This window comes from Sipha flava, unplaced genomic scaffold (assembly GCF_003268045.1).
Source record: "Sipha flava isolate LNK unplaced genomic scaffold, YSA_version1 40_pilon_pilon, whole genome shotgun sequence".
NCBI lineage: Eukaryota > Metazoa > Arthropoda > Insecta > Hemiptera > Aphididae > Sipha > Sipha flava.
In genome coordinates this window covers 867,654-891,819 of record NW_020273126.1, presented here as the reverse complement: position 1 = coordinate 891,819, position 24,166 = coordinate 867,654, and the positions used below count along the sequence as shown (strand labels likewise).

Sequence of the window (24,166 nt, the reverse complement as noted above, 5' to 3'; positions counted from 1 at the left end):
AATAAAATTATACAATACCTACTTAAAACTCAAAATAGGGAAATCATTTCCCCAAAAAAAGGTCATAGTCACTTTTAATTTGCGGCCTGTGTACTTTTATAACAGGTATCTAAATGCTTTTGAATTTTAAATAACGATGAACGCAAAAATTGTATAATGTTTTAATTATGAATAACGTTAAACGCAAAAATTGTATAACGTTTTAATTCTGAATAACGATAAACACAAAATTTATATAACGTTTTGATTGTAAATAACATAAAACAATAGACTACCAGACTCCATAGTATGTATAAGAGTATTAAAAAAACTCACAGGATACACAACAGTAAATTATTTTCATCAGAACGTCCTCTCCTAAAACCAAGTTCCATTATCAAACCCATTTCTTCGGTTCCGTTCCTTCTTTAATGATAATAAAAACATCGTTTGATGATTGACGATTTTTAGATTCGTAGTTTTCCATGTATTCTAATATATCTAGGTATATTGGACTGTTTACCTAATCTAACAACTGATGAAACTAACATTTATATTTTAACTCTTAATAAGAGCAGGTCAACTTCCTTTCATTACAATTAGATTCATCCATAAAAAAAATTATTATATAACTAGATTTACCCTCTCTTTTTCGAATATCATTAACTGAATCAATACCAGAAATATCACATTTAGAGTCAAGCGACAACATCCTTTTTTAAATCTTAATTTTATTTTTTCAAAGCAATTATTTCAGTTGTAAAAGTATCCATTCGAGCTAAAATGGCTGATGATGTATTCTTCTGAGTTAACAATTTAATTTTAATGGCTTATATATCATTTCTCATAGTTTTCAAGGTATTCATGATATCCGTGAGTGAATAATCATGTTTAGCTCTATACATAATAAACGGTGATTTATTCATATTGAAATATACAGTAACTATTATTAGCATAAATATGCACTCTAATATTGTGTACCTAGTGAATTTAGTTCAAACAAGTTTTAATGTAATAGAAAATATGAGAGTGAACTTATCAAAAACGTTAACAAAAGGTCTATTCAAGATAGAAAACTGAAATAAGAAATAAACCAGTTACGCATATTTGTCCGTCATGAAAGTTGAAACTATACTGAGTATTATAATAAAAGTTAAATAGGGGTTTGATAAATTTGAATATTAAGGAGCGGAAAAAGGGATTAAAAGGTTTTCAAAGTTGATTGCATTAGCGTTTACATAAGGTGACGAAACTTTCCGTTCCTCGTATCTTTGTCCCGTTGTCCCCTGAAGAATCTTCGGGCTACTAAAATGTTTCGTTTTCAGAAAGTAGTGAAAAAAAAGGTTATAAATTTTAATTCGTTGATGAAATACTGTTTTATTATATTTAACTATTATGTGTGCATGTGACTGTACCATACGTACTGTACTACTTATAGGCGTGCGCAGACCTGTATTTCGAAGGATGCCTACAATATTTTTGGGCTCTTTATTAAAAAAACGTTTAGGTAGACTAGTGATAGGCATAATCGAATGATTTCAATAATCGAAATATAAGTAGTAGAGACATTTTTATAATTGAGAAATGGCTCGAAATAATCACTCGAAATAATCATTCGAAATGTTCAATTGAAATATTAATAATCGAGATACGAGATAATGTCATACTAGGGAGATCACTCGATCAAAATAATGGAAATGTTTTGAACATAATATTCTCCCCATTCTCCCCTAATAATAAGTTTATGGGTGGCATAACATTTATTTTCGCTAGTGATTTCCGTCAAACCTTACCAGTAATCCCTAAAGGTACTCGAGCTGATGTCGTTAATGCTTGCTTAAAATCTTCCCCTATATGGAACTATGTTGAAAAACTTTATTTGCGAACAAACATGAGAGTTTATTTATGCGGAGGGAACGATATTTTTCCAGCACAGTTGTTGAAAATTGGAAATGGAACTTTAGAAAATGAAAATGGTTACATTTCTGTCAATCACACGATTGGACGGGTGGTCAATAACGTGGAAGAGTTGATTTCTACAGTTTATCCTGGCATTTTTAATCTGTCCAATAAATCTTATCAGTGGTTATGTGAAAGAGTTATTATTTCTCCGAGAAATGTAACAGCAGGAGAAATTAATGATATCATCCTTCTAAAATTCGATGGACACTCACGTGAATATCTATCTATTGATACAGTGACATCAACAGATGATGTCATTCATTATCCACAAAAATTACTCAATTCTCTTTCTCCTTCGGGATTTACTCCTCATAAGCTAAAATTAAAAATTGGTGCTCCAATTACATTATTACGTAATCTTCAACCACCAAACTTATGTAACGGTACAAGATTACAAATAAAATCGTTGCGAAATAATATTATAGAAGCCGTAATTCTTACAGGGCCATCGAAAGGAGAAATTGCATTTATTCCAAGAATTCCCATGATTCTCTCTGACTTGCCGTTTTCTTTCAAACGGCTTCAATTCCCGGTTAAAGTTTCTTTTGCCATTACCATAAACAAAGCGCAAGGTCAAACATTCAAGTACGTTGGCGTAGATCTTCGTACAGAGTGCTTTTCACATGGGCAATTATACGTGGCATTTTCTCGAACTGGGGACCCGAATCATCTTATGATTTTAATTTCAACAGGAAATACAACAAAAAACATCATATACTCAGAAGTCTTATAAAATTCTTATTTTAATTCTTTTTTTTTCTTTTTTTTCTTCATCAACTTCAATCAAATTCTTTATCAACCATAAATTATTTCTTTTTTATCTGTATTTATTTTTATCATTTATAACGCTAGAAAAATTTCAATCCGTTTTCATTAACCGTTTTTTTTTTATTTACTTGCCGATCACATTAAACAATAATATTTGAATAAAAAATTCTACATATCATAGTCCGAAGGCAAAATAAACAATCAATCACGGGCGAAGCTGTGACGGGTCGGCTAGTTATTTAAATAATTTTAAAAATATCTATTTAAAAGAAAAGATAAAATATGCAATAAAAATTTAAGACATATGCAATAATAGAAAAAAGTTGGAAATAGGTATGCATAAATATACGCAAAAAACTTTTAAATTTCAAATCTAGACACCACAAAATAAATTTATAACGAATCACATTTATTCTGTTTGCTTTCCGAACAAATTTTTGGCAAATTTGAAATTTGCAAATGCACAGTCCCGATCCCTGATAATTAGGTTACAACCATAGGCACCAAATTTTCAAAAATGTATTGGTTGCTCTTACCAATGTTAAGCAGTGATGCACGCTGGGTTGTAGGGGGTAAGGGATCTCAACCCCCCTCGAAATTTCTCCGAGACCTAGGATAATGTCAGGGCTATACATATTTATCTCTATAGTAAATTATTATATATAGAATAACATCCCTCCCCCCGAAAAAATCATGTGTGTCACTGACGTCAAGTATTAGTGAGGGGCTTTTCCTCTCACTCCCTAAATTTTCTATAAACTGGTTAATAACTGGTAACCTGGTAACTGCAAGACCTTTGTCACTTTTATAAAATTGATGATGAACATAAAACAAAAAGGTTTATATAATCTTATGAAAATACCGGGAGAAATCAAAAGGTACAGAAAAATACAGTGCATCCAACAAAAGAAAATTTTTTTTTTTAATTTTGACTTACGAGGTTTTACTGTGTAGTCGTTGATATACAATGAACGTGGTGATAACGGTTTACTTATTATAATTAATATATTGGCTATTGGGTGCTCCGCACCCAATGAATATTTTCAATGGGTGCTCGAAGACCCGAGCACCTTTTCTACTTGGCGCCTATGGTTACAACATTATTATTAGGGAACAGATTTATATGTAAATGTATATTTTTATTAAAACGATATATTTAAGATTCGATAAGAAACGTTCATGATTTAAATCATTCCTATTAATATGATGCTACTTTTATTATACATGTTTTTACATATTTCACTAATTTGTAAATATTTTTAAACATATTTTATCATTTCACGTCTTCATACAATAATACAAGAAATTATTTCAAATTTAGATCCAGTAACTTCTATCACTATTAGAAAAGCTCAAAATATTATGCAAAATGAAACATTGAAAACTAATTTAATTTTAATTTCAGTGAGTTTTAGTTTAATTGCGCATACATTTACAAAATTAGAAAAAAAATATGTGCTTGAATGATAGTATGCAAATTGTCGAATCAACGATTGAAAAATGAAAACACGTAAGCGGACCAATAGATGTTGTAAAAAAGAAAATTCATGCTGTTACAGAAAAAAATTACAGGCTATATTGATTTTAAATCAATCAATGACATGAGTGGCAGACACCCTTCTAAAAATTTGGAATTATCGCTTTCTGATATTATGCACTTCAAATATGCTTTAATTAACCGATGTAGGTTAATGTTGAACGATCATTTAGCCGTTTTAAAAATATTTTCAGATCTAATAGGCGACATTTAATATTTGATAATTTAAAAGATATTGCAATAATTCAATGCAACTAACCATTTTGATAATTTAATAATTATATATATATTTTTTTTTTAATTAAATTATTTTTCTACATATTTGGATGTTTTTAGCACATATTTTTTAAATTATACTTACATATATACGAGTATGTACATATTTCTGTATTTTTATTACATATAAATCTGTTCCCTAATTATTATAATAAAGTAAATAAACATATTTAATGTCGTCAGAAATTACAACACTGCCAAGATGATAGATGTGATAACCCCGCCAACCGGTGATATTCTGTCTGATTTTAACATAGACATAATATAATATATTATGTCTATGGATTTTAAGCACGGTTTATAAATAAACCTTTATCTATATATCTTGAGTTATATGAGATAATATAAATAAATAAATTCTGATAATATTAGAATAATTTAAAAATTAATTTAATTAAAATTTTAAAAAAATTTTCACAAAAAATATTTTTTAACTTATTGGTGTAATATCATTGATTAAAAACAAATGTTATTATTCAACTAGTTTTAATCAACATGTGTAGTTCATAAAAATACATCATCAAAACATTTTTAGTATACTTAATATAATATTTAATTAATTTTCTGACTTAAGTCTAAAAAAAAATTTTTTCCCGATATACCTATTACTGGATAAGTAAGTTATTCCATTTTTCATATTAAACAAATTTTGTTTTTTTTTACAATTAATTAATATATTTAATAAATTGAATTAACCAAGTAGAGTAGTGCTTATGGAATACTCTTGAAACTTAATTCTTTTATTTGACATATTTTAAAAACAACTTTTTATGTAATATCTTCTACCTAATATTTTTGTTAAATTTTTTAATAGTTTATATTATTCAAAAACATGAAAATCAATCTAAAGAAACTTTTATGCAGATATTCATAATTTAATATTCTATTTATGTGGGTATTTGTAATAAGTATATGTTTACAATTATTATTTAATAATAATTACATGTTAAATAATAACAGCTACGATTAACTACAAAATTACAAATCATAAATAATTACAACTATCTGAGAAAAATATACATCATTCAAGGAAAGCATATTCATTGCGACTAATTACAATATTAAATATACAAGCATGTTTTGTTAAGATAGTGCTCAAATTGTAAGCACTCCCTGAGATACAGGTCTGCGGATGTTTATGTTAGGAGAAGGACATACATTAGACTAAGTAATTCAATTATCTGACTACTCTTTATAACAAACATTTCTATAATAAATTATTAAATTAGTTACACATTAACAAATATATTTAATAATATCATTAAATTAAATAATTTAACAAATTTAGTTGTGCTTTTGATTAAAATTGATAAAAAATTCAAAAAATTTATATCTATTATTCAATGAATATAACTATATTGCAATATTTACATCTAATGTGTTGTTAGTAATTATTTAAAAACAAATGAAAACTTACCTTATAAAAATATTTTCTACTAATAAAATTAATTTTTTTTATCTTTATTTTTTTAGATAATTTTGTTTTGTTTTTAATGGAATCCATTGAAAAAGTTTTGAAAACTTTGAGTGCTGATCAAATGGCACAAGTAATTGCTAATGTTCAAAAAGATTTGGAAAGTGAAATAATCAATAAAAAACAAACATTAGAACAAATTGATCAAAATATTTACTCATGTATTGCTAATTTAAAAAAATTAAGAAGAAGCATCATAATTTCACATTATGCTAAAATGAAAAATAATGTTGAAGGCCAAAAAAATGTTCAAAGAGATGCTATTCTCAAAAATTTAGATTGTGAAGATGAAGCTAAGGATTTAAGTATATTTATGACCAATCTTAAAAATGTATCTGTCCAAATAAAAAATGAACCTTTGAGCAACATTGAACAAATAAGCAAACCCATTTTACATAATGCATTGCCTTATTTAAATTTTGTTCCTGGTACAGGGTTAACTGATTTAACATATGTTATAGGAAATACTGTCAAAATCAATGATTCTGATAATGAAATGAAATACAAATGGACAGTTTATGTGCGTAATGCTGAAGAAGGAATAGATAATCTAATATACATTGATAAAGTTACATATTTCTTACACGAATCTTATGAACCTAATCATATTATAGATGTGGTTCAGAAACCATTTTCATTAACCAGGCATGGATGGGGTGAATTTGTAGTTCGCTTACGGTTATATTTTAAAGGCAACATGAATGTTCAAACTGATGTATATCATAAACTGTGTCTGGATAAAGACATAACAGTTGGTATCCCAATGGTAGCTAGGGAACAAACTGTTAAGTATAAATTATTACTACACAAATAGTACTGATCACATTTTTAAATAAATAATTCATCATATGTATTTAAATGTTATTTATGTTTAAATATGTATACATGGTATTCTGTATTTATATATATTCTATTGCATTTTGTGAATAAAAATTTAATTTATATAATGCATACTAATTATAAACTAATAAAAATAAAATAAAATGCATTCATTATATTTCATCCTGTATTTTGTACTATGTTTAATTAGAATTCAAAGTTTTTTCCACGAGCCCCATTTTCTAATATTTTGAGAAATTATATTATTAATTATTATTTATTATATTATTATACTTTGATTAATTACGTTTTAATTATTTTAATACTTTATTTATGGTTTTAAAGGTAAATTAAGTAGTATCATATTTTAAAGTTATATTGTTATAATAATACAAAATTGAAATTACAAATTCAGACTTATGTCTCTATAGTATCTATTAAACATTCTTAATTGAATAAACAATTTTAGTTGTTTAAACAAATAATTTTATTTTTAGAGTAATTTTTGCAATTGTTGTGTATTAATTGATATTACAATATGGTAACAATTTTGTAATTTTATATAATTTACCAAAATACTTTAAAAAATTCAGAATTTGCATATGAGAAACAAGCAGTAGCACCGCCCATGTAGGGTACCAAGTGGTGCAATTGCACTGATTTTTCGTGGGTCCCGGAGCCTACATATATCTGAAGGCCCCACTTTGGTCTCTGGAGCAAACTACAAATGTATAATTATTCATCTGGATCTTTAGATTGTTGAATACATAATATGCTATTATTTTAATATGCAACTACCATATATAAATAAATTATGATGAAGTAATAGATACATTTTTTAAAACAAGTCAAAATATATTCAATGCTTTAAATTAAATCACTGATCAAAACTATTATATATGTTGCAGTATTATCTGAAATTTTTAATAATCAATTAGTTACTGTATGTGAAAAACTGCTCTGAGCAATATCAATTGGAGAAGATTTTTTTTTTTTGTATAAAATTTTAAATTCAAATCCCTATTAAAAAAAAAATGTTTTACAGGAATTTGCAATATTTTCAAATTTATTTAAGATAAACATGCATTTGGAAAAATGTATTTCAATCAAAAGAATATGGTCGTATAGAGGACAGATGTAGACCAAAATAAATGTGGGGGCCTTATAATTATAACTGCAATAGTTCATAGAAAACCTGTTAGTGCCAATAGAAACAAGTAGATAGATATAGGTTTTCATTGAGTTGAAGAATTGTTTCAATTACAGTACCTACATTGAAATATAAGACCTGATGCAAACATATTGGTTAAGCCTTTAGTAAAGGAACATTTCAAGAAACTTTGGTTTGACATAGAAATTACAAAAATAAAATAAATTATTTATTAAAAGAGGGTATTGAAATATACGTTTAATATGTTATGTTTTCAAGATTTATAATCTTATAAATGTTTGGTAATTCATTATTAAGTAGAATTATATTATTTTAATAATAACTATTTATTGCAAATTTTTATATAATTAGACTAAATTTAATCGAGTTTATGAATACATTTTATATTATAGGATAGTAATTTTTAAGATAAAAGTTGTAAAGTATTTTATCCACTAAAAATCAGAGTATGTTTTCAACTTATTTTATTTAAAAATGTTAAATACTAAATTTAATAAAACGTAAGAAATAATTAAAGTCCGTTTCCTGAGATTAAATGTATTGGTTAAGTAAAGAGTATGTGTTTATATAAATAATGTCATTAACCACGACAATATTTTTAGTTTGTTCCGTAAAAAATATTCAATTCAATTTAAAATAATTTTATAGTCAATGAGCAGTCTTACGATATATATAAACCATATTATAAATGGTCCTATGTTTTATCATTGTAAGCTTTCATATTTTAATATTTTATTGATTTTTCATAATTGTCAACATTCGTAATTTCCATTTTAACTGATATAAACAGCTGAGTGTTTTTGTTCTTATCTGGCAATAATAAAGATTAGAAACGCATTACGTACAGAGGAAAAACATTAATTTGACTTAAGGTGGGTGGACCATAGTCCATTATGGTCCATAACTTAGTGTAACAGTTGTTAGAAATATTATTACCTATTTATATATAATTTATTATATAAATAAATCGTTTATGGTATGATATATCATTAATGTTTAACACTTCATTGTTATTAATATTTTTGGACAAAAGTGTATTTTTAAATTGTATTTAATTATGATATATTTTGCTTAGCATTAAATAATTTAACTCAAATAATTAAAGTTATTTATTTAATAATGAGTCAAAAATCAGAATTTTCATCCAAATGTCGAACAGTAAGTACCCAGTTTTAATAAGTTACAAGTTGAAACAATTTTTTAATACTACATTGATTTAATATTAAATATTAATTAAACTAAGTTAACTATTAACACTTAAGTCCTAAGTCTCTAAATATACCTTATTTATAATTGTTGGGATATATCTAACTTGTTAAATTCTGTAGTTTTATTATGAAAAATAATCCTCTATTATAATTGTAATATTTTCTGCATCATTGTAAATACATGTTTATATTTGCGTGTGTGTCTTATCTTTTTAAAACATATCACAAAAATCCTGTTTTATTCTTATAGAAAAAAATGTTTGTAAAAGAATCAGTTTTTTATATTTACTTCAGTAGTGATCTGGCTTGTATATGCAGAATATTTGCCTAGTATTCACTATTCTATTTAATGACTGTACAATATTATAAATACTCAACTGTAGAAAATGTATAGATCTTTCTACAAATAAAAGACTAATTTATTCTAATAATAGTATTTTGATTATATTCTTTTTGGTATTCAACCCTTAAGGTTGGTTTTACAATTGTATATTTGCTTTCCATTCTTCTCTGTTCTCAACTAGCCTTTTCATTTTGGTGTAACTTATTAGTCTAGCCTCGGAGATCATTTGTTTGAAAAATAAAGTTCTCGGATGTCCTCGGTCCCTTTTGCCTTCAATTATTCCTTCTATTATTCTATGAGTTCGTCAATTTTCGTGTCTCAATATATGACCCATAATTTTTCATCATCTTGTTCTGATGGATTTCAGTAATTCTCTTCGTTTACTGAGTATGTTTTTGTTGTTAAGGAGTTCTATCCAACTCTTTGATTATATAATTATAAATAATAATTGCTCCACTTTTTGACTAAAAACCTTCAGGGCAGGGGTGGACTGGCTAGGGAGTGTTATTTTAATAAAAATTATATATACTTGTATAAAAATGTAATATTTAAATTTAGTATTTTTGTAAAACATTATTGTAAAAAAGTACAAAAAAATTAAAATAAAAAAAAAATGAATTGAAACTATTAATTAAAAATATTTATTTGTTGAAATGTGATAATAATACTTGATTAACCTCCTAGGCTCCTCAATAACCAGTCCACCACTGCTTAGAGGTTTCTTGTGATGTTACTTTGGTATTGTTATATTCAGTGTTGTGCATTATCTAGATAAAAACTTTAATCTTCTTATCTTATCTAGATAATAATAATTAAAGTATCTTTTTATCCATCTTTTTAAATAAAATGGTTATTTAAGATAAATTATCAAGATCATTTTTGAAAAAGATAATTTTTTTTATGAGAAGGGAAACGAGGAATAATAAACACTTAGATAATACACGGATTTATATGGAATAGTATTAAAATTATGATATATTTAATCAAACTTGAGTTGAAACTATTATTTGCATTTAACTGAGTGTAAATCGAAAACAAAGTAATGAGTCATTACTGTTGACCATTAAATTAAATTTGAATATTACAAGATAACAAACTAGAGTTACATACATCTATAGAAAGTATTATGTAGATTTCTAATCCATGAATACCTAGGTATATGTTTAAATCGTAAAAATTATAAAACTAGGTACATTTTTAATTATACATTATTTAAATTATAATAAATTAATTTGATCTGTAAACTAATTAATAAAATAAAATAAAAAGAAAATAAAAATAGTTTATTTATAATTGGTTTATGTACTGTTTTCTGTCTAAATTAGCAAAATCAATTAAGATTATTTTAAACCAATTAAATCATAATAAATAATTAATTTTTTATTCATAGAAATATAACCATTTTACAAATGTAAGTTCTGAATAATGAAATTGTTTAAAAAAAATTTTTTATTTAGTTTTATCTGTTTTTTATTTAGATAAATGTAGTCTTTTATCTATTATCCAGATACATTTTTAAGTAGTCATCTATTATCTTATCTAGATGAAATTTTAATGTATTATCCGTTATCTTATCTAGATAATATTTTGGTTATCTATGTACAATACTGGTTATATTATACATAATATAGTATAATATTTATATATGAAATATAATATATTATTGTGACTAGTGTCTTATGTTGTGGGAAACTGTGGACTATGCGTTATAGCATTATAATATATTTAAATGCTTGAAGAGTAAGTATTTGAATGTTGTGTCTCAATTATACACGTTCAGCATTTCCCTACTATTATTATTATTAGTTTATCTAAAATATACTAAAAACCATTTATACCACTCTAACCCTACCTAACCCTCTCTCTACTATCCCTCTCTCTTAGCCAAACATTTTGTCATGTTAAGAAACCCACACAAAAGACTCAAATAAAAATAGTGACATGAATTGTTATTTATTAATCATTAATTATTTATTTTAATTATTTACTTTAAAGAAATAAGAATAAAATCCTTGTAAATTATTGTCTGCGTGTGGTTTTTTCTTTCCACCATTCATGTTCAGATATTATCTTATAAACGCATAATGAATGATCTGATTGCAAAAAAATCATACTTAATCGTTTATCATTTTACCACATGGGGATGACAGAACATGTTTGGTTAATGTAAGCATTATCCAGGTCATGTTATAGTCCCTGAGTTAATAACTTTTAAATCTAAAAAAAATTCTGTCAATCAATTCAAACAAGAAAATTAATTACATTTTTATTTTTGTTTTGATAAAACTAAATATAAAATATAATTTTTTAAATTATTTATAATTAAATTCTAAATTTAAATTTTTTAAGAAACTTTTTAAGTTGATATGTTTGTTTTTTCATTTTTTGACCAATATTTTGTTAGAAAATATAACTGTTTTAATAAAATAATTCGCTGTAGACAATAAACTATTTAGATATAGTATTTTAAAATATTAAGGTACCTATTAAAATATCTATTAAAAAATGGATATTTTAGTAACATTAAATATATATATATATATATATATATATATATATATATATATTAATTATAGATCTAGATAGTTTGTAGAATTTTGTTACTGTTTCTCTCTTAATTTGGTACATCTATACAAAATGTCTTTTAATCTAAATCAATTCAGTTTAATAATGGTACAATTATTCAAATTAAAATAAATTATTACATGTGCTAACCACTATGACATTATGAGTTAAAAGTTAGATTTATCCATCTGATCTCTGAGGATTTTTAGTTTCTTTATTTTTAATAATTTTTATACACCAATAGAAAATTTGGTTACAATTTTTTTTTTTTTTTACTTTAATTGGAAAATATTTATTGTAAAAATATTAATTAAACAGTCCATCAGTTTAATCATGCGAATAAGATTCTAATTACATTAAAATTAATAAATTTACATAAATATTGCTTTTATAATAATTTCTATACAATAAATTACTTTGTACTCATTAATATTGTCTCAAATTTTAAGATGAAGCGATAAATATTTTTAAATAGTCACTATAACAGTATATAATATCTTAAACACTGGCTTATTTTATTTTCTTGAATGCTCATTAATATATATTTTAATTGCTATGATATATTGGTATGATGTCGTGCTGTTTAAGAACTGGGCTTTTGTTTTTTTTTTTTTTGAATCGATATTGACATTGATATTGATCGTTGACTGTATTATTTTATTTTGATGAAAAAAAAACTTTGTACAATGTCATATTGGAATCAGAAATGGAATTTTCACGGCAAGTTAACTCTATTTTTTTGTACTCAGTTATTGTTCACTTCTAAAATACGTCCTTGATTTTGTTGTGTTGCCGAAATATAATATCGTCAGTATTCATATTATAATAATAGTAATAATAATTGAAAATAGCAATTTGGCAGTGTTGATGGTGATTAATGATGTATTGATAACTATTTTGACATAAACCCAGCAGGAAGTTATACTGTTATGTTTAATATAGGTAGGCATATACATACTGTGGGTTTAGCAGTTGAACATAAAATATTATTTTTTTACTTAACTTTTTGAAAACCTTTGATGTTGCAGCCGTGTAAATTATTTTTAACCAAAATTAGAGTACTTGATAAATAGGTATTTGAATAAACTTATTAATTTAATAATTTCAAAATATTTTTATTAGGACCCCGCGTTATAAATAGTATTTTTAAATTAATTTTTATTTTTATTTGAAAAATAAAAATGTAAAACTTTTCAAATATTTTATAGCTAAATGAAAAATAGCCATTTAATAAATCTGATGTTTATAAAAAGCTTGTGCTATAAACATTTCGTCAATTCTAATAAATTATTTTCTATTAATGTTTAAAGTTTACGGTAATGTAAAAGCGTTTCTCATGTGTGACCGTCACACTCATTAGATTAATTTAATTCCTATTGATTAAATTATTTATTGGATTGGAGAGAATTTTTGAAAAAAATAATATTGTTATATTTAAATACTGCTTAAAAACACCTACTTACAGAAAAAAATAGAATAATTGAAAAAGAGTCTTAATAGAGATGTATGAGATATGTATTTTATAAGAAAATTTTGGATTTTCATTGGTCAGAAGACATTGAGGAGGCGAATACATTATTCGTGGGAGATTATTTACAATTGGACGATAGAGGTCAATGAAAAGAAGGGGTTCCTCGGTAGTCTCATAGATATCTCAGTGTTTCGGTCGTCATCCGATCAATTCGAAATTCACGCTCGTCTTGTTCGTAACCAAACCACCTGTTCTCTTTTTTATAATTGTATACATCAATTGATTTAGTTTTTCTTTTTTAAATAAAATACAATAATATTGTACACAAATACTATTTTTAAAATAATTTTTGTTTTTAATTTGAAATGTCTGTTAACTCAAGACCCAAAGCGGTTCGAGGTCCAAACAGAAATGTACGTATTTAAACATTTTCATTTGTAGGACTCTTTTAGCTTTTGATTTAAACAGTTATATTTTAATAAATACAACTAGATTTTCAATCTTCTATATTGTTATTTGGGTTATTATATAATTTATAAGAACTATTACTTTTTCATACTAACTTCTAAAAAATAATTAAGTAATAAAATATTACAAAAATTAGTAAATTGTCAATATTCGTAAACGAATATATAAATAAATAGTATATTTAAATAAATAAATAAAAATCGCAACTTTATTGACTTAGTGTATAGGTACCCGATGATGAATTTTTAATTCGTAACTGGTTGTTTAAATATAATAATACTCCAGGCTAAGCTTTTATTTATTTATTTTTATGTAATAACCATTTAAAAAATTTTATTTTTAATTAATTTTTTTATTATTTTATGTTTATTATTTGTTGTTTTTTAAACTTATTTTTTCTAGGCATTATAACTGTAGAAGTACAATTATTTTTGCTGCCTAAACAGGATTTCACATTCCCTAATAAATGTTTGTAAATATTATTTTTGAAATTTTTTTTAAAAAAAATTAGTTTTGTTTTATTTTTACCTCCCTTAAAACATTGAAAATATTTTTTATTTCTAATTAACTTATTCTTTTATTTGTATCATAATTGTTGGCTTTTTAAGTTGCAATATTTGATGAAAAATAAATTAATAACAAAAAAAACATATTTTAATAAACAAGCTTTACTGATTTTATTAATTATAATTTAATAATTAATTTGATTATTTATTTAAAGATAATATTTTGATAATAAATATTTTTCCGTACAATTATACTTGTATGAAGGTTACCTAGCTTTCACCAGAGAAAGCAGTTCAGTATACTTGGTTCCGAGCATTAGTCAGATTTGTTTCCTGTCTTTATAATTTAAGTTTCGTAACAACACTTCCTATCATCCTGCGCAGTAATGACATAATTATATTTTTGTTAATTTAAAAACTAGTTATAGATCATAAAACGTTGAAATTTTATTATGGATATGACGTGTCATTTGTATATATTATGTTATATTATAATTTATTTAAAAAGTTAAGAATATTTTACAGGAAGTAATTTTTTTGTAAAGTGACTTGCTATTTTATTCTCATTATGTTTGAAATATTATTTTTATGACGTTCTAAACTATTTGCGCGTTCATATTTTATTTTAAAATTCGTAAATCCCTTGTTTTAATATATTTAATTTAGGATTTCTGGTTATATTATAGAAATATTGTCATTTGAACATTTCCCGTGGAAAAATTAAATTATTAAATTTTTAATACCTATTTGTAAATACAAAATGTTATTAATCTATTGTTGACGACATTAGTGTTAAGACTTTAAGAGTGTGGTGTGCTGCGTGTGTAATGTAATCCGTACGTAAATGCCAAACTGTATTTATTATTGAGAAGTTTGAGACTAAACAATGTACAAGGAGAAAATTGGGAATTGTAAGAATAGTTAATTTTATTATTTTTATTCGTTTATGTATTTGATCTTTTATTTTGATGATTGCATTTTATCATTGGATTTAAAGGATGAATTATTCCCTCAAGCTTTATTGACCACCTATTCACCATTACCATACCTTTGCTTATTGTAATAATTAAATTGCAGATTTTAAAAAAAATAAATAAAAATGTAAATTCAACACTTATTGGAATTTCATGTAAATGCTTTTGAAATAATTATCGCATAAAAAAGAATTTAAGTGCTTATTATTTTCTAAAATGTATCGTTATAATTCTGTTAAAAAAGTTTACTATAGTTTTTGATTATTTGAATATTTGTCCTTACAATTTGTTTTCAGGTGGCAACCAATGTTACAATTCAAAAACATCACGTTTCTCGTGATAAGCGTGGACAGGTTCTCGGAAACGTGCGGGGATTCCGGGGATGCACTGTTTGGTTTACAGGTCAGTTGACAGTTACTGACTCACGTTTTATTTAGGTACATGATTTTAGTTATAGCAATTTTATAATGACCAGGACTCAGGGCCGCCCCGAAGATGAAAATCAAGGGAGGGTGATTAATATGAAAAATGCCGACTACAATTTTTTTACTCGATATATGTAGTATAATTAACTATGTGTATATATGTTTCAGTGTCGCACGCTCTTTAAATTGACAGTTTAATTATATATATATATATAATAATATATTATATTGTATAATAAGTAGTTGTATACATTTTATTCGTGTATACACTGTATTACGAAATATGTAATATTTGTTTTCTGTACGTAAAATTAGGTCCTTTTAAGGTATAATGAAAAAAGTCCGACTGCCGACTAGTGTTTTCGTTGGTGGGGGGGGGATATCCCCCCGAGACCCCTTTCGGGACAGCCTTTCTAGGACTCCTAAGTTCATGCCATGAAAAATGCTTAAATAAGCATGCACTTATACACTAAAATTTGCCAAAATATGCATTGAAATATGCGCTAAAAAATCTAAGACTATGCACTTAAAATACGCGCATTTTAAAAAAAAATCTTAAAAAATTTTCGAATTAACAAGAATTATTTATTAATTTTTTTATAATTATAATTATTATTGTTAGATATTATTAATCGAATGTACGTGCACGTACATGGCCCAATAAGGACTGTATGTAATGTTATATAATGTTATGTAATGAAATACTATAAACGATTGCATTTTTTTATTTTCGTCAAATATTTATTCTTTCATAGAATTTCCAGAATAAAAATGCATATTAATATAATCATATGAATAGGAATGTCAAAATTATAAATAGTATGCCTGATAAAATAGAAATAAGAATGAATAAACCAAATAGGCGTAAAACCTCTAAATATGCCAAAAAATTCAAAATAAAACTTCTCATATTTAATCGTGGTACCTTGAAATAAGTTTTTATATCATTTAGCATTAAGTAAAATTTGAAAAGATTGATTTGCAAATGCATGAACTTACGAGCCCCGATGATGACTATAAAATAAAACTTCTAGGATTGTCTGGTGCTGGTAAAACATCAGTATCTTTCGAACTCGAAGCATATTTAGTTGCCAGAGGAATACCTGCTTATGGACTGGACGGTGATAATATGCGAACTGGTTTAAATAGAGATTTGGGTTTTAGCCCATCTGATCGCGAGGAAAACATTAGACGTGTGGCTGAAGTGGCGAAATTGTTTGCTGACAGTGGTGTCGTTACATTATGCAGTTTTGTCTCTCCCTTTCAATTGGTATGTTTTAAAAACTAATCAATGCTGAAAGAGTAGTAACAAACAATAATATTTGTTTAAAATTAGGATCGTGAAATGGCTAGAAAAATACATAAAGAAGCGGATTTACCATTTTTTGAAGTGTTTGTTGATGCGCCTTTAAGTGTTTGCGAAGAACGTGATGTCAAGGGCTTATATAAGAAAGCCAGAGCTGGTCAAATTAAAGGTGATTTATCATTTTATTATTAGTGTATTGAGATCTAAGTTGGTGCTTATTTATAATTTTTTTTGTGTTTATAAAATAAATTCTGCAGTCTAATTAATATACCTTCTTTTAACTCTTAGGATTTACTGGTGTTGATCAGGTCTATGAAAAACCAGATTCACCTGAATTAGTTCTTAAAACAATTCATTTATCCATTGAAGAAAGTACTATGCAAGTTGTACAAATGCTCGAAGAAAATGTGAGTTATATTACAAATATTTATATGTTTACTGTAGCAATAAGACGTCTTCGGGGATCTTCCTATTCTAAAATATTTTTTGATTTTATATCTAATATGGCAAGGTAATAGAGTAATATGCAGGTGTAGGTCAAACTCTAAATTCTATATTATGTAGTTTTATAATACCTACTCTTAGGTTAGGTTTACTCGACATTTTAACTAGTTACATTTTGTTAGTTTTATTGTTATGATATTATTATTTCTCCTTTTTTTTTATATTTTTATATGCACAATTATCAACCAGAAGCAAATCTGAAGATTGTCTAAAGGAGAAAGGCAATTATGATGTTGCTCCATTATTAACATGCAAGAACATGTTAGTTACATGTATTATTCTAAGTGTTTCAAATAAAATAAGTTTCAATTAAAATCAAAATAGAAAGGAGTCTTATAGTTGGTATTCATTTATTTAATTTTAAGACCAATCTTCTGTGAATTATTATAATAATGAAACATCTTAAACATGGTGTTCCATACACGGGCGGGTTTAAAGGGGCATCAGCCCTCCCCCTTGGGACTAAGCTATCTATTTTATAAAGCAAAGTATTATTATACTCGTATATTAATAATTATAATAAAATATCGTCAATGGTCATTTATGAATATGGTACCAATTTTGTATATATTTTTTATAAATAAATAGCTCACTTTTGTTATTAATTATATGTATTTACCTATATTTTAAAATGGTTTCAGATTAAAATTGATACCAATAATGTAACTATTTAAAATTTGTCATTATTGTGAAGCAATAACTAACTTACTTATGAGGGACTCAAAAACATATTCTGTAATTTAAAATTTTATATAGATTTAAAAAACTAACTAACTAAATTATTAAACCTCCATTAGCCCCTCCCTTGGTTAGTGATAAAACTCGCCCCTGGTTCCATATGTTATAATCTAAAAGTAATACTTAAAATTTTTTAAAGCAAGTAAAATATAAATTAATGGAATTTTATCTTGTATTTTTATTATTTTTCTATGGGCTAGTGGGGCAAACAGTGCCCCCAAAATCACATATGAACATTGATTAGTACATGTAATCATTAATCATGAATTCTTGCATTTAAATCCTTTGCTTACTTTTTTTTATAAAAAAGTTTTCTTTTAATTTTTTTATCTTACACAAACAGTTATTTACTTTCTACTAATTTTCCTTTTTTTATATTTAAAAATATTTAGATACATGGTTTTTTTTATGTTTAAATAAATTTTATAATAAAATTTGATATAAATCAAATCATAATTTGAATAAAATTTTTTTCAACTGAATATATTTTCTGCAGGAAATAATTCCTTTGCAAATCAACCGTGATATTGACCGTGTTCCTGAACTATTTGTCCCAGAAAATGCGATAGAAAAAACCAAATCTGAAGCATTATTACTTCCTCGACTTGATATTGGAAAGATTGATATGCAATGGGTACAAGTATTAGCTGAAGGTTGGGCAGCTCCACTTAATGGATTTATGACAGAAGAAGAATATTTGCAAGTATGGCTTTATCATTGTTTTTTTAGTTTATTGAAACATTATAATTTATTGAAATTCATTATTTACAGACTTTACACTTTAATAGTTTTAGTGAAGATGTTAATCAATCTATTCCTATTGTTTTGCCCATAAGTACTGATAAAAAAGAACAATTAATAGGCTGTGAGGAAATTGCTTTATGGTATAATTCAAAACCAGTTGCTATACTTCATAAACCATCATTTTATCCACATCGTAAAGAAGAAAGAGTATGCCGTCAATTTGGGACATCCCACCCCAATCATCCATACATAAAAGTACATTTATCTCATATAATTAATTAAATAATATTTTATATGTAATGGTACAAAATAATATGTTTATATTATATTCTAGATTATTTATGAGAGTGGCGATTGGTTGGTTGGTGGAAATCTTGACGTCATTGAACGCATTTTATGGAATGACGGTTTGGACGATATTCGCTTCACACCAAATGAGCTACGTGCTAAATGGAGAGAAATGAAAGCTGATGCAATATTTGCTTTCCAACTTCGTAATCCCATACATAACGGTCATGCACTATTAATGCAGGTTTGTTTTTTTTCAACTTTGTGCTAACATTAATTTAATTAATTATTAAATGTTTAATTAGGATACTAAGAAAAAGCTTTTGGAACGTGGGTACAAGAAACCAGTATTACTATTACACCCTCTTGGAGGCTGGACTAAAGATGATGATGTTCCACTACATGTGAGAATACTTCAACACAAAGCTGTTCTCAGAGATGGAATTTTGGATCCAGAATCAACTGTATTAGCTATATTTCCATCACCAATGAATTATGCTGGTCCTACTGAGGTGAATATTTTAGTATAATTTACATTAATTTTAAATGATTGTTATAACAAATAACTAACCTAAGTTTTTGTTTTAATTACAATTCCTACTTTTTATAACATTTATTCTAGGTACAATGGCATGCTAAGGCTCGAATGTCTGCTGGAGCAAACTTTTACATTGTGGGTAGAGATCCAGCTGGAGTTCCACATCCTGATAGCAACCAATCTGGAGATTTATTTGACCCCACTCATGGTGCTCGTGTATTGACAATGGCACCAGGACTGTCCGACTTAGAAATCATTCCATTCCGTGTTGCAGCATACGACAAAACCAAAAAAGCAATGGACTTTTATGATTCTTCCCGACACAATGACTTCAATTTTATATCTGGCACGAAAATGAGAGGTAGATATTTTAATCATGTTTTAATTAGTTTTTCATATTCAAATGTACAATTATATTTATAGGTCTTGCTAAGGATGGTGTTGAACCACCTGCTGGATTTATGGCTCCTTCAGCCTGGGAGGTATTGGCTAACTACTACAAATCATTGAATAAACTTTAATAATTTTTATTTGTCCATAAAGAGCTACAGACATTCCTATTCATTTAAATCACTAACTATGCTTTCATTCCTTTTTAAATTTATGTGTATTTGAATTATTTATTTCATGTTATATAATTTGTTTGTGTTTATAATTGGTGTGTTAAACATAGTATATTTATAGATTATAGAAGTTATAATATTCAGATACTTCAGTTAAACATGCTTTGTAAAACGAAAGCCCTTATTTTTAATATAATAATACAAATTATGTTTGAATTATAATGATAATTATTGTTGTTAATTGAAAATCAATAAATTAAATGGAAAAACAATGATTACAATTATACTAAAAAATTGATAAAATTGTACATAAAAAACTGTGTAGTATTATAAAATGTATTTAATTTATATTTACCATTATTATAATCATACATTATATACATTTCAGCATTTAAAACTATTAATAAAAAATACATTATGAAAACATCATAATGTATTTTTTATTAATATCATTTACCATTATTGATTAAAATTTAATTCATGTTACCATTAATATAAAACTTTTTAACTTGAATATATTTTACTTTAAATATATTTCTTAATTGTTTATGCGTATTTGTAGAATAGAAAAATTACTTTATTATGATTAAATTAAACAGGATATTTTTAATGATATCATAATAATATAAAAATTGTTTATTAAACAGAAAAACATATTGAATTGTTTGTTTGTCTTTATATATAGTAATAAGTTAACAGTTTTTGATTTCACTAGTAGATTTCTTGCCTGAATAATAATTGAATTATATGTCTACTAGAGTACAACCATGTATCCAATAATTGGGAAGATAACTAAAAACATCCAACTAATTAGGTTTATTGTAAGATATTATACAGACAGACTTTTCTTTAAAGATAGAATATGACTATAAGAGAATTACAAATGTAATTACAATTATCATGTAATAAATCAAGAAATATTTGACCACTTGCTGAGAAAACTTCTGTTAATGTAGTAACAGAAATCAACGTTAATACAAGAAAATTGACATTTAAGTTACATTGGTAGAGCCTGAAGTCAAATTGAATGATATTTTAATATCAAAAAATATATATATATATACAATTGTTAAAAAAAATTTTAGAGCTTAATTATTTAATTCTCTTTAAAATTTACTATATTATTCTACTTTAAATATTAACACTGGTTGAAATTTTGATGTAATTCATCTTATTATATTAGGCATTAGATCATGAATGAAGTTGAATCTCAAAATAAAATGTAATTTGCGAAAATATTAAAACAAATAGTGACTTTACTTTTCACTTCTATTGGTAAGATTAATAACTCTTGAACTTTAAATACAATATTTGGTTACATGAATATTATTTTTTAAAGTTAATATTTCCTACCTTCATTGTTAATGTCTGTTTTAAACTTTTTAATAATTTTTCTACCAGATGGAAATATCATCTTTACAAAAATATATTATTTCAATAATAGGTATCAACTAAAAACCAATAATTTACTATAGTAGTGTAGCAAAAATTTAACATATAAACATCACAGTTGAAATTCAGTATAATTAATTGTACAAGTACTTAAATATTTTTATAATATTGATAAGTTCAAAAAGTAAAAAACTATTTATTTATATTATTCAAATAATAAAATGCATATTTAAATGCACAAAAGATAAAATATGAAACTTGAAAGTATATGAAATATGAAGTATATCTTTAGGCAATGGGTATTATAATATAAATTGTGTATTGTTCATTAATATTTACTACATTACTATTGGTTTATAGTAAAATGTTTACAGAATATGCTATAAAAAATATATTCTAAGTTAAAAATGTAACCTCAATAAAACAAAACGACTATTAAGAAGTTAATTTTAAATTTAACGAATAAATATTAGTTAAAATTAATAAGTCTTTATAGACTAGGAAAATATTCAGGTATTCCTATTAGGTATATAATAACCTACCTCATTTGTTATATACTTAATGTATTACAACAGAAAATGGATAATTAAAAACCTAGATATCTCAATGTGTTAGATAAGTTATACTACCATAAGTATCATTTTTTCTATATATTATAGTTCAATACAATTTTATGAATGACTAATATAAAAAAACACCAAATATTTTTGTTTCATAATTTAATGTTTATACTGAGAAATAAAATTTATATATTGTAATATTTTTTTGTAAAATGCAGACAAACTAAGATGAAATTAACTTATTTATATAGATATAAATAAATTAGTTTTATTATAAAATTAATCAAATGGTTTAAAAAAAGTAATTGTAAATAAAAAAAATAGCTTAATTGTTTAAAAATCATTTTTAATATTTTGATTCATTAATAATTAGCCATACGACGTCTTGATCTTTTAATCCTGAAAAAAATAAAAAAACTTTGAAATCATCCTTATACCTAATTAACAAATTTGAATATACCTTTTAGGTCCTTTCACAAAGCACCAATCTACACTTATTTGCTGTCCCAAAATGTCTGTATTATTGAGTCCTTCGCGTGCTCGAGATGCTTCCTTATAAGATTCATATTCAACTAATGCATAACCCTTGAAAAAAAGTTACATTAATTCTTAGGTTAAAAATATAAATACAAAAATAAAATTTACTTTTAAAAATCCAGTTCTACGGTCCAGGTTTAAATGCAGATTTTTTATTTTTCCAAACTCTGCAAATTTATCATGTAAATCATCTTCTTGTGCTTCTTCATGTAAAGAAGATATGAACAAAATCCAGCCTTCAACCGCTGTTAATATTGTAAAAATATAATAAAATGATGCACAAAAATTATAAAACAATAAATAAAATTACATCTTTGAGGTCCAGGTCCATCATCTTCATGATCAACAGAATCAAATTCCATGGCTTCATCTTTAATATTTTCTCTTTTAGATTTATCTTCAAATCCACGTCCTTTTCTCCTTCTAGCTTTTTCTTTCAGTTTAGAGACTCCCTCTATTAAAATAATTTTTTGGCATATCAACACAAATATAATATATATATATATACATTGCACATAAGCATGTACATTTAATATTATTTTTCAATTTTCATAGTAGTATAAAATATGTCTAAAAAAGAATTTATTATAGAAAACCACCCCAATAAAAAAATAATTCATTAAAATTTGAATAGAAAATTAATACAATGTTCTAATTAAAAGCGTATCTATTGAAAAGTCACTGTTAGATGATAGTATTCAATGAACAAGTTAAGTTGTGTTGTTAAGTGTAACATATTCGTAAAGATTAAAGAAATAATCATTTGCATCATTTATGAAATGACAAATATCCTAACTTTGTTATAGTACCATATTAATTTCAATATTTTTATAAAAACCATTAAAAAAAAAAAAACACATTTATATTACCATCATCTTCTTCCACAAACTCTTCAGCGTTCAAGTCTAAGACGTCAGCCATTATGATTTAAACTTGATAAACAAAATTAATTTAAACGTAAACTTAGAATTCAGTATTAAGTAACCAAAAACATGAAATCCAGATTTTCTGCTATTAATGAGAAATTACAAACAAATAAAATGATAACAA

At 25.3% G+C, this 24,166-nt stretch overlaps 3 protein-coding genes across 4 annotated transcripts; 2 read left to right on the top strand and 1 right to left on the bottom strand.

The window, feature by feature from the left end:
• Positions 1 to 4,991: 4,991 nt before the first annotated feature.
• On the top strand, positions 4,992 to 6,853 carry LOC112688839 (YEATS domain-containing protein 2-like). 2 transcript variants are annotated; one of them, XM_025562227.1, is made up of 2 exons: positions 4,992 to 5,138; positions 5,996 to 6,853. In XM_025562227.1, the coding sequence occupies exon 2, from the start codon at positions 6,016 to 6,018 to the stop codon at positions 6,808 to 6,810; it is 795 nt and encodes a 264-aa protein (XP_025418012.1). In that variant the 5' UTR covers positions 4,992 to 5,138; positions 5,996 to 6,015; the 3' UTR covers positions 6,811 to 6,853. The 2 variants fall into 2 exon arrangements, with proteins under 2 accessions (XP_025418012.1, XP_025418013.1); XM_025562228.1 differs by lacking the exon at positions 4,992 to 5,138 and adding an exon at positions 5,483 to 5,690.
• Positions 6,854 to 13,763: 6,910 nt separating this feature from the next.
• LOC112688836 (bifunctional 3'-phosphoadenosine 5'-phosphosulfate synthase) lies at positions 13,764 to 20,819 on the top strand. Its single transcript, XM_025562222.1, has 11 exons — positions 13,764 to 13,986; positions 15,818 to 15,923; positions 16,981 to 17,216; positions 17,283 to 17,421; positions 17,541 to 17,659; positions 18,991 to 19,197; positions 19,266 to 19,493; positions 19,573 to 19,770; positions 19,832 to 20,038; positions 20,149 to 20,425; positions 20,488 to 20,819. Exons 1-11 carry the CDS (start codon positions 13,939 to 13,941, stop codon positions 20,583 to 20,585), a joined length of 1,863 nt encoding a protein of 620 aa, XP_025418007.1. The 5' UTR covers positions 13,764 to 13,938; the 3' UTR covers positions 20,586 to 20,819.
• A 2,085-nt stretch (positions 20,820 to 22,904) lies between these two features.
• LOC112688800 (RNA-binding protein 8A) lies at positions 22,905 to 24,155 on the bottom strand. Its single transcript, XM_025562167.1, has 5 exons — positions 23,986 to 24,155; positions 23,427 to 23,570; positions 23,225 to 23,361; positions 23,040 to 23,164; positions 22,905 to 22,978 (listed from the first exon to the last, which is right to left on the bottom strand). Exons 1-5 carry the CDS (start codon positions 24,035 to 24,037, stop codon positions 22,942 to 22,944), a joined length of 495 nt encoding a protein of 164 aa, XP_025417952.1. The 5' UTR covers positions 24,038 to 24,155; the 3' UTR covers positions 22,905 to 22,941.
• Positions 24,156 to 24,166: the final 11 nt, after the last annotated feature.

Coding starts and splice junctions, on each gene's coding strand:
- LOC112688836 (XM_025562222.1), top strand. CDS start 13,939: ATGTCTGTTAACTCAAGACCCAAAGCGGTTCGAGGTCCAAACAGAAAT. Junction 17,422..17,540: donor CAGAGCTGGTCAAATTAAAG/GTGATTTATCAT, acceptor TTTAACTCTTAG/GATTTACTGGTGTTGATCAG. Junction 20,039..20,148: donor ATTATGCTGGTCCTACTGAG/GTGAATATTTTA, acceptor CATTTATTCTAG/GTACAATGGCATGCTAAGGC.
- LOC112688839 (XM_025562227.1), top strand. CDS start 6,016: ATGGAATCCATTGAAAAAGTTTTGAAAACTTTGAGTGCTGATCAAATG.
- LOC112688800 (XM_025562167.1), bottom strand. CDS start 24,037: ATGGCTGACGTCTTAGACTTGAACGCTGAAGAGTTTGTGGAAGAAGAT. Junction 23,571..23,985: donor GTTTGTGGAAGAAGATGATG/GTAATATAAATG, acceptor TTATTTTAATAG/AGGGAGTCTCTAAACTGAAA. Junction 22,979..23,039: donor TTTGTGAAAGGACCTAAAAG/GTATATTCAAAT, acceptor TATTTTTTTCAG/GATTAAAAGATCAAGACGTC.